Consider the following 13,958-nt stretch of genomic DNA (forward strand, 5'->3'; position numbering starts at 1 on the left):
TCATACCGTCAGAATCTTATACTGGCCCATGCTTAATTCTGACTGGAGTCCAAAACAGTAAACACCTTCCACTCATTGGACAACAAATAGCTAGGCAGACCTTTAGTGCACAATTTTTAAATCTGTAAATGCTGAAGAGTCATGGACTATGTTAAATGCAATTAATTATGTCAAAATGGGATTTTTTGGTGTAAAATGTAAAGTACCATAATCATTACAATAATAGATTGCAGTGCATATAATAAAACTTGAATATCAAATGCTATATTATTATTCTGTTCAAGCTTTGAAAAAAGTGGGTGGTGGCTGTGATTTGTATAAAAAAATCTTTCAGAAAAATATAATTAATAATTTTGTACATTTATGACCCTAACTAGAAGCATAATATTTGATTAAATATATTTTCTCTCTTTTAGCCCAGCGTTCTACCCATTAGTTTTGTATTTATCACAAAGTAAATGCTCGGAAATATAAATGTTTCACATATTACATGTTGTAAAAACATCTACAAAAGGATCCAATTCACATTTCACAACAAAGCCCTCCATGCTGAGACCCCCATGTCATTAATCACAGCATCAGTGGTGCAGGCAGCTGGACCCCTAATGAAAACAAAGGCAGTAAAACACAACCATCTTTTTTCTTGCTAAATATCTGCATCAATAAAGCAGAGCTGGTACCTTCATATCATTGACGATCGCCTGAAACAATCCACCCAGAGCCCCGCACTCCTTCTCCACACTCTCCATCATGTCACCGAGCCCCGGATTGTTGTTCTGCTCTCAATGAATGAACAAAAATCGGCTAGAAGAAATATTCGGATCCCAATTGAAAAAAAAGCTGGTTGTTCTTCTTCAGGGTCTGTGCTGAAAGTGGTCCATCACATCCTAACACCAAACTCTTGTTGCTTCGGATGTAATTGTGAGCAACACGCAGCAGATGTCGGCGAAATGGAAACAACAATTGAGGCTGTCGGGTGGCTCTGTGCCCGTTATCCAGGCGGTGATGAAGGCTGGGGTCAAAAGATCCGCTTCTCCCCTCCCAACCACCCGGTTTAGGATACAGAAGACGGCTGGTGTTTCATGCTGACACTCCGTGCTGTCAAATGCGAGAGGTTTCGGCTCAAACACTGCCAGTCAAACCGCGAATTTAGGATGAAATAAGGAGTCGAGTGATGCGGTGAAAGACGGACGTGATATTCGATCCACCAGGTTGGTGGGCGGGATCTGAGGGAATGGGGGCGGGGCCTATAGGGTAGACATATGGCAAGTTGTGTGTATGTGTGTATGTGTGTATGTGTGTGTGTGCGTGCGTGTGTGTGTGCGCGCGCGTGTGTGTAGGGAGAGGACAATTGAATGGAGGGTTTTTAAAGTAGCTTTAATGTGTCTTTGTGTTGCAGGGACAAAGTTAACAGCACAGCTGCCACTGCAGGCCTTTAATGGACAGTGCACTTTTTAACCCTTTAACTGTTGCTGCAAAAAAGTTTACAAATATAAAACAAATGTCATTTTTGTGGAATGTTTGGGAAAAAAGGAGGAAAACAAAGTTTGTGACATATGACATAATTATAATTATTATAGTTAATTATCATTAAAATCTAAACAAAAACAATAAATTTTTTACAAAAACATATTTTTTACTGAATTTAGGGGAAAATGTATACCATTTAACTTTGTAATGTTTTAATAAAAATTTACATTAATATGATGAACTAAAAAAAATCAAATCTAAAAGAAACATTAATAATATTGTAGAAATATTAAAACTCAAAACAACAAAAATCATGCAAACACACACACGCACGCACACACACACACACACACACACACACACACACACACACACACGCACGCACGCACGCACGCACGCACGCACGCACACACACACACACACACACACACACACACACACACACACACACACACACAAACTACAAAACTATGGGCTATTACAATTACAATATATTATTTAAAAATGTTTGGTATGCCAAAATAACTCATTTGTAAATTTATAAACTGCACAGATTTGTCTGCTGCTCATTCATGATGCAAATCTCCCGCACCACATTCCAAAGGTGCTCTATTGGATTGAGATCTGGTGACTGTGGAGGCCATTTGAGTACAGTGAACTCATTGTCATGTTCAAGAAACCAGTCTGAGATGATTCGTGCTTTATGACATGGCACACTATCCTGCCAAATATAGCCATCAAAAGATGGGAACACTGTGGTCATAAAGGGACGGACATGGTCAGCAACAATACTCAGGTATAATATCCTGAGAAAATATCCCTCACAGCATAACACCACCACCACCGGCCTGAACCGTTAATACAAGGCAGGATTCTTTCATGTTGTTGATGCCAAATTCTGAACCTACTATCCAAATGTAGCAGCAGAAATAGAGACTCATCAGACCAGGCAACATTTTTCTGATCTTCTATTGTCCAATTTTAGTGAGCCTGTGCGAATTGTAGCCTCAGTTTCCTGTTCTTAAATGACAGGAGTGGCACCCGGTGTGGTCTTCTGCTGCTGTAGCCCGTCTGCCTCAAGGTTAAATGTGTTGTGCGTTCAGAGATGCTCTCCTGCATACCGTTCTATAAGTGGTTATTTGAGTTACTGTTGCCTTTCTATCAACTCAAACCAGTCTGGCCATTCTCCGCTGATCTCTGGCATCAACAAGGTATTTGCACTCAGAACTGCCGCTCACTGGATATTTTCCCTTTTTCAGAGCATTCGCTGTAAACCCTAGAGATGGTTGTGTGTGAAAATTCCAGTACATCAGCAGTTTCTGAAACACTCAGACCAGCCCATCTGGCACCAACATGCCACGTTCCAAGTCATTTAAATCACCTTTCTTCCCTATTCTGATGCTCGGTTTGAACTGCAGCAGATTGTCTCGATCATGTCTACATGCCTAAATGCACTGAGATACTGCCATGTGATTGGCTGATTAGAAATTTGCATGAACAAGCAGTTGGGCAGGTGTACCTAATAAAGTGGCCGGTGAGTATAGATAGCTAGATTACATAAAAATTCTAAATGTTTTTAAACACTTTTAGATCATAGCACACTGCTACACTACATATCCACTGCAATAATAATAATAATAATAATAGGGGCAGCATGGTGGCGCAGTGGGTAGCACAATTGCCTCACAGCAAGAAGGTCGCTGGTTCGTGCCCTGGCCGGGTCAGCTGGCATTTCTGTGTTGAGTTTGCATGTTCTCCCTGTGTTTGTGTGGGTTTTCTCCAGGTGCTCCGGTTTCCCCCTCAAGTCCAAAAACACATGGTACAGGTGAATTGGTTAGGCTAAATTGTCTGTAGTGTATGTGTGTGAATGAGTGTGTATGGATGTTTCCCACTGATGAGTTGCAGCTGAAAGGGCATCCGCTGCGTAAAACATATGCTGGATAAGTTGGCGGTTCATTCCTCTGTGGCGACCCCAGATTAATAAAGGGACTAAGGGGAAAAGAAAATGAATGAATAATAATAATAATAATAATAATAATAATAATAATAATAATAATAGGGGCAGTATGGTGGCACAGTGGGTAGCACAATCGGCTCACAGCCAGATGGTCGCTAGTTTGAGCCCCAGCTGGGTCAGTTGGCATGAATGAGTATGTATGGATGTTTCCCAGTGATGGGTTGCAGCTGGAAGGGCATCCGTTGCATAAAACATGCTGGATACGTTGGCGGTTCATTCCGCTTTGGCAACCCCATATTAATAAAAGGACTAAGCCAAAAAGAAAATGAATGAATGAATGAGTGAATAATAATAATAATAATAATAATAATAATAATAATAATACAAAATATTTCAAAACTTTTTAAAAGTCAGGAACTTCGAAAAGTCAAGAAGCTGTCATTTATTTTTTTTATTTTTTTGTGAATTTCAAATTAAGTCATTACTAGATAAATTATTAAGATATACTTCGATATTAACTTTAAATCGATTCAAATAGCTAAAAGAGAAACGCTTACAGCAGAAAAGGCAGCATGTTTTGCAATCCTAATGAAATTCCTAATCAGGTCACTGTGAACTGCATTGAGCAAAGTGTGTGTCCTAAACCTTGACCTTGCTGCCGGACACCGTCCCTCGAGAGCTAAATGAGAGAAGAGACCACAATGATTCATTACATCCTTCTCCAGCACAGATATCATATTTACATCTGCATATCATATTTACATCTGCTTTTGGCCACTGAGATCCACATGCAAATCTCCTACATACTGTTGCCACATGCAGGTACACAGATGTTTAAGCATGAAATTGTGATTTACCTTTGCTCCCCAAATTCTGGAAAGTACATTACGTAAGTACTGAGAGTTATGTAATCTTGAGGTTGAGAAATGGGAGATGAAGAACCCATATCAAATAAACACTTGCTGACTTTTGAGCCACTGTTTTCCGTCACAGTCCTTAGAAAAGCACTTAATGCAGAATATACAGGTCAGAGAGTTTACAAACAGCTTGACCACAGAATAAAGTGGAATATGAACACAGCACGAGTGATTGCTTTAGATAATTTACAAAAGGACCCCAGACTTTTAAACTGTAGTGTATATGTGGTGTATTACAATAAATTATAAAATATTAGATTTGAGTTATTTGCCAAGAAGATAATTTAACTGATGCAAATGCTTCTTTTAAATTGAAGCTAAATACCTAAATGACAAATTATTAGAATATTATATCTGAGTCAGCGTTTTAAATTTAAACTTAATAAATAAATAAATAAACTAATTTAAACTAATTCAAAACAAAAAAGCTAATTAAACTATTTATTTTAGCTAGTTGCAAAGAAAATTTTTGATCTGAAAATAAATGATGAAAAATATCTCCTAAGAAAAATAACTTAATTGAAGTAAATGCTCATTTTAAATTAAAACTAAAATAAAAATAATAAAAAAACTATAAAACAAATAAACAAAAATAAAAAAATAAACTAAACAATAAATTATTTAAACATTGTATTAAAGAAATAAAATAAAAAAATAAAAAAATAAACCTACAGTAACAAATAAATAAATAAATAAATAAATAAATAAATAAATGTAAAACTAATCCAAAAACAAAAAAGGAAATTAAACTATTTATTTTAGCTAGTTGCGAAGAAAATATTTTACCTGAAAATAAATGAATGATGAGAAATATTTAGTTCAAATTAAAACTAGAATGCCTAAAACTACAATAAAAACTAAAAGATTACTTGCCAAGAAAACAACTTAACTGATGTGAATGCTCATTTTAAATGAAAAGTAAAATAATAATTTAAGAAAAAACTATAAAACAAATTAAACTAAAGAAAAAAATAAACAATAAACTGTTAAAATGTTATATCTGAGTCAGGGTTTTAAAAATAAGCCTAACAAATAAATAAATTAATAAATTAATTAATTAATAAATAAATAAATTAAAATGTAAAGCTTGTTCAAAATAAAAAAGCTAATTATTCTATATATTTAGCTAGTTGAGAAGAAAATACTTGAAAATAAATTAATGATGAAAAATATTTAGTTAATATTAAAACTAGAATCCCTAAAACTACAACAAAAACTAAAATATTATTTGCCAAGAAAAATAGGTTAATTGATGTAAATGCTCGTCAAAACTAAAATAATAAAAAAAACTATAAAACTAAAAAATAAACCAAACAATACATTTTTTGAATAATTATTAATTATTACTATTATTAAAATTATTAAAATATTATATTCGAGTCAGGGTTTTAAAGTAAAACCTAACAAATAAATAAATAAATAAATGTAAAACTAATTCAAAAACAAAAAAGCAAATTAAACTTTTTATTTTAGCTAGTTGCAAAGAAAATATTTTACCTGAAAATAAATGAATGATGAGAAATATTTAGTTCATATTAAAACTAGGATACCTGAAACTACAATTAAAACTAAAAGACTACTTGCCAAGAAAATGACTAAACTTACGCGGTGGTACAGTGGGTAGCACGTTCGCTTCATAGCAGGAAGGTGGCTGGTTCGAACCTCGGCTAGGGTCAGTTGGAGTTTCTGTGTGGAGTTTGCATGTTCTCCCCATGTTTGTGTGGGTTTCCTCCAGGTGCTCCGGCTTTCCCCACATATCCAAAGGTAGGTGAATTGGGTAGGCTAAATTGTCCATAGTGAATGAATGTGTATGGATGTTTCCCAGTGATAGGTTGCGGCTGGAAGGGCATCCACTGTGTAAAACATGTTCTGGATAAGCTGATGGACAACATAATGTACTTTTGAGGCTTTTAGTCGAGAATGTAGTTGTTTAGTTTGCACTTATTCAGTTTATTTAAAGGATAGTGCCTATTTTAAATATTTATCATTTAGGAGTGATAGCGCGTCAGCATTCATCAGTGTTTCATACTGAGCAGAGCAAAGACGGTTGATGTTGTCCATTCACAAGATAACAACAGAAACCATGAATAAGCCCTTAGAGGAGAAAAACTCCACGTAATTTCTAACTACAGCTAATCAAATCATTATCAAACTGGTAAGTGACATTCTAAGTCAATCTCTCTCTCTCTCTCTAGTATGTTGTAGTCCTGTATTTATACCCCAGTGAATGTGTTGTCACTCTTTGTATAACCCTGAATTACTTTTTCGTAGGCCATGAGTCTCCTGTTTTTGCTACAGCAGACAAGTTCAGTATAAAGAAAGAAAAAAGAAATGCCTGCATGTGTTTAGCATTTTTCCTTATTGCAAACACAACAGTAATCTGACAGTGTTTGCGTTGCTTAGCCTTTTTCGGTGTTAATTACTGTGATATCCTGATTGCAACAGAGAAATACTGAAAAATGTCTCTAGACTGATGGCATTTCATATCGTTCCGCCTTATAATCTTAAAATGTGAGCAAAATCACCTGTTTTGTCATCACTTTAGGCATTACGCTATAGAATCATTCAAATACTAGAAGCTCTGAAATGACGTTGGTGATTTAGTTACGGTTTTCAGCTGTTCTGACATCAGCTGCAGATATGCATGAATGGTGGAAGGAAGTAGTTCCTCCTACAAAAGGGTTTGGAGACTCTTAGTGTTTGATTTTTATACACACGATTTTGCGGTCGAACTGTTGTATAAGCGCAATATCACACTCGTAGCAGTGCGATGTGGCTGTTTATTATTACTGGTGATGGCCTGTGGCCTCGTGCCAATGCACACCTCCCACCAGTGGCGATATACAGCCATATCACACTGCTACTCGTGTGATATTGTTTATATATATGAGTTAGGGTTTTTTAAATAAACCTAATAAATAGATAAACTAATTTGAACTAATTTGAAAGAAAAAAGTTAATTAGACAATTTATTTTAACTAGCTGCGAAGAAAATCTCTTACCTGAAAATAAACGACAAAAAATATTTTGTTCATAATAAAACTAGAATACCTAAAACTACAATAAAAACTAAAACAAAAAAACGTTAAACGATACTAAATCTTTAAAATAAAAACTAAACAAAATTCACACAGTTTGTAAAATAGCATCAATCTGAATCATCATTTCATGCTTGGACACTGACGTTTTTTGGCTTAATAAATACAAAAACACTAATTAATTAACAAAAATAAAAAAATCTTCGTATTCTAAAACTGAATTTCAGCAATAACAAAGTGCTCTCCTGACAAATGAACAAATGTCTAGTAAACCTATCAATTATTATTATCATTATTATTGTTTCATATGCATCGAGCCAACTGCACACAACTGACCACAGCAAAACCCCAACCGCTGTTTCCTGGAGTAGAGCTAAAGAAAATTAAAAGCCCCCCAACAACTGCTCCAGAGGTGAGGGAGGATGTTGTTGAGTTCCTCTTACACCACAACCAAGAACATTCTGTTCTTTAAAACAGCTAAATTCCTCCAAAAAAGATAAAGTCAAGGAACCACCTCTGACCCTCAGGCAGATGTAAACCTCGTTACTTTAACAAGTTTGGTCAGGCTTGATGTTTTCAGTCATGTACAGTCCTTATGTACAGTACACAATTGCTCTCTTGGGTTTTTGGAGGTAATATTATCACACAAACTGTCAATTCAAGAGCCATCATCATTTTTTCAGGGGGCCTAATAATTTAGGAGGGCTAATAATTCTGACTTCAACTGTATATGCAATTAAATAAGATAAATCTTTTCTGGAAACAGTCGTAATGCATTATAATCTGCGATGGAAGCACTCTCTACCCTTATTATTCTTCAGATTTTCAAAGTGGAAAGAAAACAAGCATCAACTGGAAAGCACGAACTTCATAAGATCATGCATATGTTTTGAGTAACAGTTATTTTTATGAGCATGGAGACACTTAAAATGCCATTCTAACCATAGTCTGCCTGCCGACTGGAGGAGAACCATCTGTGGCAGCGTCCCGTTCAGAGGGGGCGCTGGGTTGAGGGACTCCGGGCCCTTGATCCACGCTGGGGCCTTCACTGAGAACATTTGAGCCAGTGGAATTTCCTCTTGCGCTGTCCGCTAAGCCAAAGGATTCCTTCAGATGGGCTAAACAGCGAGGAGGCACGTGCATCTCCCTGTGCTTGTGAAAGAACATAAACAGATCGGAAAATATGCAGAGAGCGTGAAGCCGTGGACGGGTCAGGAAGGATGAGGGAAAGAGGACAACCATGTACGTTGTGCTTTTTCTGAGGATTTAGTCAAAATGATTCTTATTCACACTGTGAAAATAGATTAAAATGCTGTAATATACATGCCAGGCCAGTAGGTGGTGATGTAACTGAAGAAATTAGCAAATCCACCTTTTTTCACAAGTCTACTGTGTTTTAAATTATGGGTTGCACGTCCAGCTTTGGGAACTTCTATTTAAAAGAGTTGAAACAAATTACTTCAGATAAGAAGTTTGCACTTCAAATAATCCATAATAATGAAAACTGAGCGTACACTGTAAAAAAAAATCTGTTATTTACAATTGTTTTCCAGCAATTGGGGTGCCGGAAAAAAAGGAAAGTAACGCCTGTTAAATTACAGAAACTTACCATAAAATAACAGCCATTAAATTACAAAACTTTCCTGTAAAATAACAGATGTTAAATTACAAAAATTTACCGTAAAATAGCGACTGTTAAATTACAGAAATGTACCGTACTATAACGACTGTTAACTTATAGAAATTTACAGTAAAATAATGGGCATTAAATTACAGTAATTTACTGTAAAATAATGGCCGTTAAATTACAGAAATTACCATAAAATAATGTCCATTAAATTACAGAAATTTACCATACAATAACGGCTGTTAAATTACAAAAATGTTCTGTAAAATAACGGCCATTTAAGTCAAGCAATTTACTGTAAAATAATGCGCGTTAAATTACAAAAATTTACCGTACAATAATGGCCGTTAAATTAAGCAAATTTACTGTAAAATAACGGCAATTAAATTCCAGCAATTTACTGTAAAAAAAAGCCTGTTAACTTGAAGAAATTTACGTAAAATAACAGCCATTAAATTACAGAAATTTACCGTAAAATAACAGCCGTTAAATTTCAGAAATTTACTGTAAAATAACAGCTTGTTAAATCAAAAAATGTATCATAAAATAAAGGCCGTTAAATTACAGAAATTTACCGTAACTACGGTTGAATTTTGAACTTTTCGCACAACTGTTAGAAAAGTGCAATCTATATGGTGTGAAAATGAGACATGAATAAAATTTGCATGCATATAACATCAGTCATGTTGGTTGTGTCCTAAAGCATGGGCAGTTAGCTTCATGCCTTGACAAGTCATAACTACCAGGCAATGACATCTGAGGCAGCTTAACCAATAAATCATGGCAACAAAATAGAAAGACCTTTTCTAAGTGACTATAATTACTGCAATTTCTCACTAGGAATTGCACCAAAGTACAAACATACATTTACATTAAAAATGGCCACCAAGCACAGCTTTCAGGTGCTAGCTTAAATTTTTATTGCGACCGTTAGTAATGGAACATGCAGGATTGTGGGATTTCAAAAAGAAAAGTATATGTCCTTGCTGCCTTCAAAAAACTATTTAATGATTGCTTTCTACAGGAGACAGAAAGTTAAATTGCTAAATTATGAATCTGATGCCCGGATGCCTTCCTACCTTGGAATGAATCTTTTGAGGGCAGCATTTTCAGCTCTCTGACACATTGTCACACACTATGGAAAGCCAGAAAAGTCAAAAACAGGCACATTAAGGAAAGGAAAGTAAGGAAAACAACTTCATGAGTAAACATATTCATGAGTATTCTATGCGTAAACTATGTCCTAACAATACGTTGTTTAAATGATAAAGTTTACACACTTTTGAACTATCTGGCCTTCCATGATCTGCATCAGCTGCAGTGGTGGAAAGAGTACTGAAAAATCATATTTAGTTTAAAGGGCTATTACTTACCTAAAAAAATAGTTCAAGTAGAGTAAAAGTATCTTGTAAATATTACTCCTGTAATATTAGACCTTTCAAAAGTACTCAAGAGTAGCGAGTAGTATTACACTGTAAAAAGCTAATACCTTTACATGTAATTTGTGGATGTGTGTAAACGTAACATTCTGTAGTGCATTTATTTATTGCCCAGCAGGTACACAACGTAATAAGACGAAATAAAACCTTAATATTAAATTAGATTTAGGTCATACATTCAATATCTAGCCAGTGTATACGGATACCAATATTTTGATGTCAATACTGACGTCAAATGACGTTGATATTTGGTTGATTTTTGGTTGTTTTAGAAAGTGACCAAAAATCTAACGTCGAGCCAACATCTTAAACCAACATCATATTGACGTCAAATACTAACATTTTTTCATCAGGTACGGCAACCAAAATCCAACATCTGATAGACGTCATAGTGGTAACGTCAAGCTGTAACATCATTAGACGTTGATATAATTTTAGGTTGAATCTTGGACATTGACGTCAGCCTGACATTGGGTTCTGACGTCAACCCGATTTTCATTTCCAAACAAAAAGCAACGCCCCCAGACCGTTGGGGTACAACGTCAATCTGACATCATGTTGACGTCTTGCACCTGCTGGGTGTTTAAAGCCCTTTCGGACATCATACAGTAAACATCTGTCATCTTCTCATCAGTGACATGCATCTGAACAGTCTCTGGGTCATTGCGTGTAAAGATTTAGGACATCTTCTTGGACACTTTTAATGCTTCCAAACAGTTTGCTGCAATTATAAATCACCAATGTCTTGAGGTAGTTCCATCATGATGCGATTTACCTTCTTTGTGCGATTTGATTGGACAGTAATCACCAGCCTGATCTCACGAGAAAACGTAAGTATTTTACGTTTTGTCAGTTTAGTGGCTAATTCGTATGAGTTCATTCGTACGAAATTGTACGATTTTAAAAAGGAGGCGTGGCACCATCATTGGGGGATAAGCAAATCGTACTAAATCGTAACTAAACAAATAAAGTAGTGACAGCAGGTTGAAGGAAAGTTGTGGAGTAAAAGTACCTGTACAGCAATAAAAATATACTCAAAGGAAAATAAAAGTACACATTTTGAAAATGACTTAGTAAAGTACAATTCCTCAGAAAATTTACTCAATTACAGTAGTTTGAGTATTTGTAAGTTGTTACTTTACACCACTGATCAGTTGCATCGCTTTACATAAAATCCTGTACTGTGGCCTCATGGGATAGTAAAGTTTCCACTTAATGCACACTTCATCTCTGTGGAAGTATAGTTTCTTTGGGTACAAATACTTTGAATATGGTTGTACTTCCCTCATTTAGGTTTTTCTTATTTTTATTTATTTGTTTTACATGCTATATAGCAAAGACGTGTGCAAATTCTGACACACAATATGGCACAAACCCATTCACATTCAAGAGCTCCTTTGAATACAAATTTGTATACAAGTTGCTAAGTTGTAAGGAGTCTATGATGTCAGGTGTGTTTAAGTCACTTCCATCGGAGCACTGAAAACTTCAGCATTGCCATCCCAGGAATAAATCATTTTTAAGTCATTTATAATAAAACCTAGCTATTTTTTTAATTGTAACAATACATCCGTTATCTCTGTACTACTATATTTTATTCAAACAGAAGCAGCCCTGGTGAGCATAAAAGGCGTTTGATGCTGAAACAAGCAAGCTGAAGTCACTTACGCAATACCTCCAAGATCTCCAAGAACTATGTAAACATAAGCAAACAATGAAATATTGTGTTTATACCATTTCGAGAGTGTTGCAAAAGACAGGATGCCTGACAAAGACAGCCTACCACAGTTTAATGACTGGACATTGTGTTCTCGTTGTAAAGGATATAGCTGTGAAATAGCATGTTCATAAACATACAGTAGCTCAATAAGTATTTGACACTCAAGTCACTTAAATGTCTAAATATCATTGCATAAGATGTTAATAAATATACATACATTCCAATGATTTAAAGGCCTTTTTCATAACTAATGTAAGTGCAATACTTATACAGATGTATTAACAATATAGCATGACACCAGAAAGCATCGGAGAAAACTTTAAATGCACTCAGAAAATAGCTGAATCAACACAATTCTTGAGTTTCTTGGGGGGACGGCTTAATTGTTTTGTGTTCAATCCACTTAATTTTGTAAAAAATAATAATAATAATTTGTGTTGGGACAACATGAAGAAATTTTGTGGAATCCAGCATTTTCTTTACAGTGTGATAATTGTTTTTCTTAAAATAAATAATGCAGTGACATTCAGAAGGTGTTAAGCGTGGCTTTAATGTATACATTTTGAGAGCATATGTATATTAAATTATTTGAAGTCTTTACCAAACAATGTGGATCAATTCTCACGTTTAACTATTGCTTATTAGTTTGCACCTTGACTTGACTTGTTTTTTGTTTTTTTTTGTACTAATAAAGCACATTCCTATTCATGACCACAGATCTTCATCAAAACCTTGCTATTAATAAGCAATAAATTGAAAGTTAATTGAGGCTAAATTGGTAAAGACATATTCCTCACATACTACAGTGTTATCCATTAGTCTAACTTACAAACAAAAGAACTATATAAGTGTCAAGAAATCAGAGAAGTTCTTTAAATAAACCTGCAAGAGTTGAAACTTAGCTGGCTTTTCTTGCAGTCTTCCTCTTTCACTCTGTGTCATTACATCTGGCTGCCAAGAAGTGAGCAGGAAGACAGATGTATTTTCCCCTCTTCTGTTTTCCTTCGGGCAGAACACTCTCCGACCACACGAACCGCACAAAGACTCTAAACACAGGCCACACAAAGGCCAGGTATCAAAGACAGGCTGTAGGAACAGAGGAAGATTCTCATGGGTTGGGGAAATGTGTCCCTAAACTATAGCGCAAAGGTCAAATGTTGATTTATTCATTCGTCCTCTTTCAGCTTAGTGCCTTATTTATCAGGCGGAAGCGGCAACTATTCCGCATATGTTTTACGCAGCGGGTGCCCTTCCAGCCGCAAGAAAGTACTGGGAAACACCCATACACTCACTCATTCTCACACACACACTACGGCGAATTTTGTTTTCTCAATTCACCTACACCGCATGTCTTGGACTGAGGGGGGAACCGGAGCACCCGAGGGAAACCTACGCGAACATGGGAAGAACATGCAAACTCCACACGGAAATGCCAACCCAGATAACTCAGCCGGGACTCAAACCAGTGACCGAATTGCTCTGAGGAGACAATGCTAACCACTAAGCCACTGTGCTGCCTCAAATGTACATTTAGATGGAGTTAAACTGACTATCTACCGAAGAGTCAAACAACAATTAGTGTTATTTTTTTTAATGCTAACTACAAAAACCCCAACCTAAACAAACAATAATGTAGGCTAGGGCCAGGAAACTGCGATCAAAATGATATTAAATTGATATTTTACTGTAATAAAGCAGCCATCTCAAAGGTTTGATTTTGGAAAAGAAGTGTAAATGTTGCCCTCTGCTGGATTTCATGATAAATGGTCCACAATTACGTTGCTTTTCAG

General features: G+C 35.7%; 1 protein-coding gene across 3 annotated transcripts in view; it reads right to left on the bottom strand.

The window, feature by feature from the left end:
- Positions 1-1,191, bottom strand: part of mtss1la (MTSS I-BAR domain containing 2a) — a 58,012-nt gene extending 56,821 nt beyond the window's left edge. For 2 of the 3 annotated variants that reach the window (XM_056477971.1, XM_056477968.1), the window contains exon 1: positions 681-1,190. In XM_056477971.1, coding sequence (XP_056333946.1) covers positions 681-752 — 72 coding nt within the window. In that variant the 5' untranslated portion in view covers positions 753-1,190. Of the gene's footprint in view, positions 1-680 lie in introns of all 3 variants that reach the window. The other variant, XM_056477970.1, reaches the window with a different exon arrangement.
- Positions 1,192-13,958: the final 12,767 nt, after the last annotated feature.

This window comes from Danio aesculapii, chromosome 18, assembly GCF_903798145.1.
Source record: "Danio aesculapii chromosome 18, fDanAes4.1, whole genome shotgun sequence".
In the NCBI taxonomy this organism is placed as follows: Eukaryota; Metazoa; Chordata; class Actinopteri; order Cypriniformes; family Danionidae; genus Danio; species Danio aesculapii.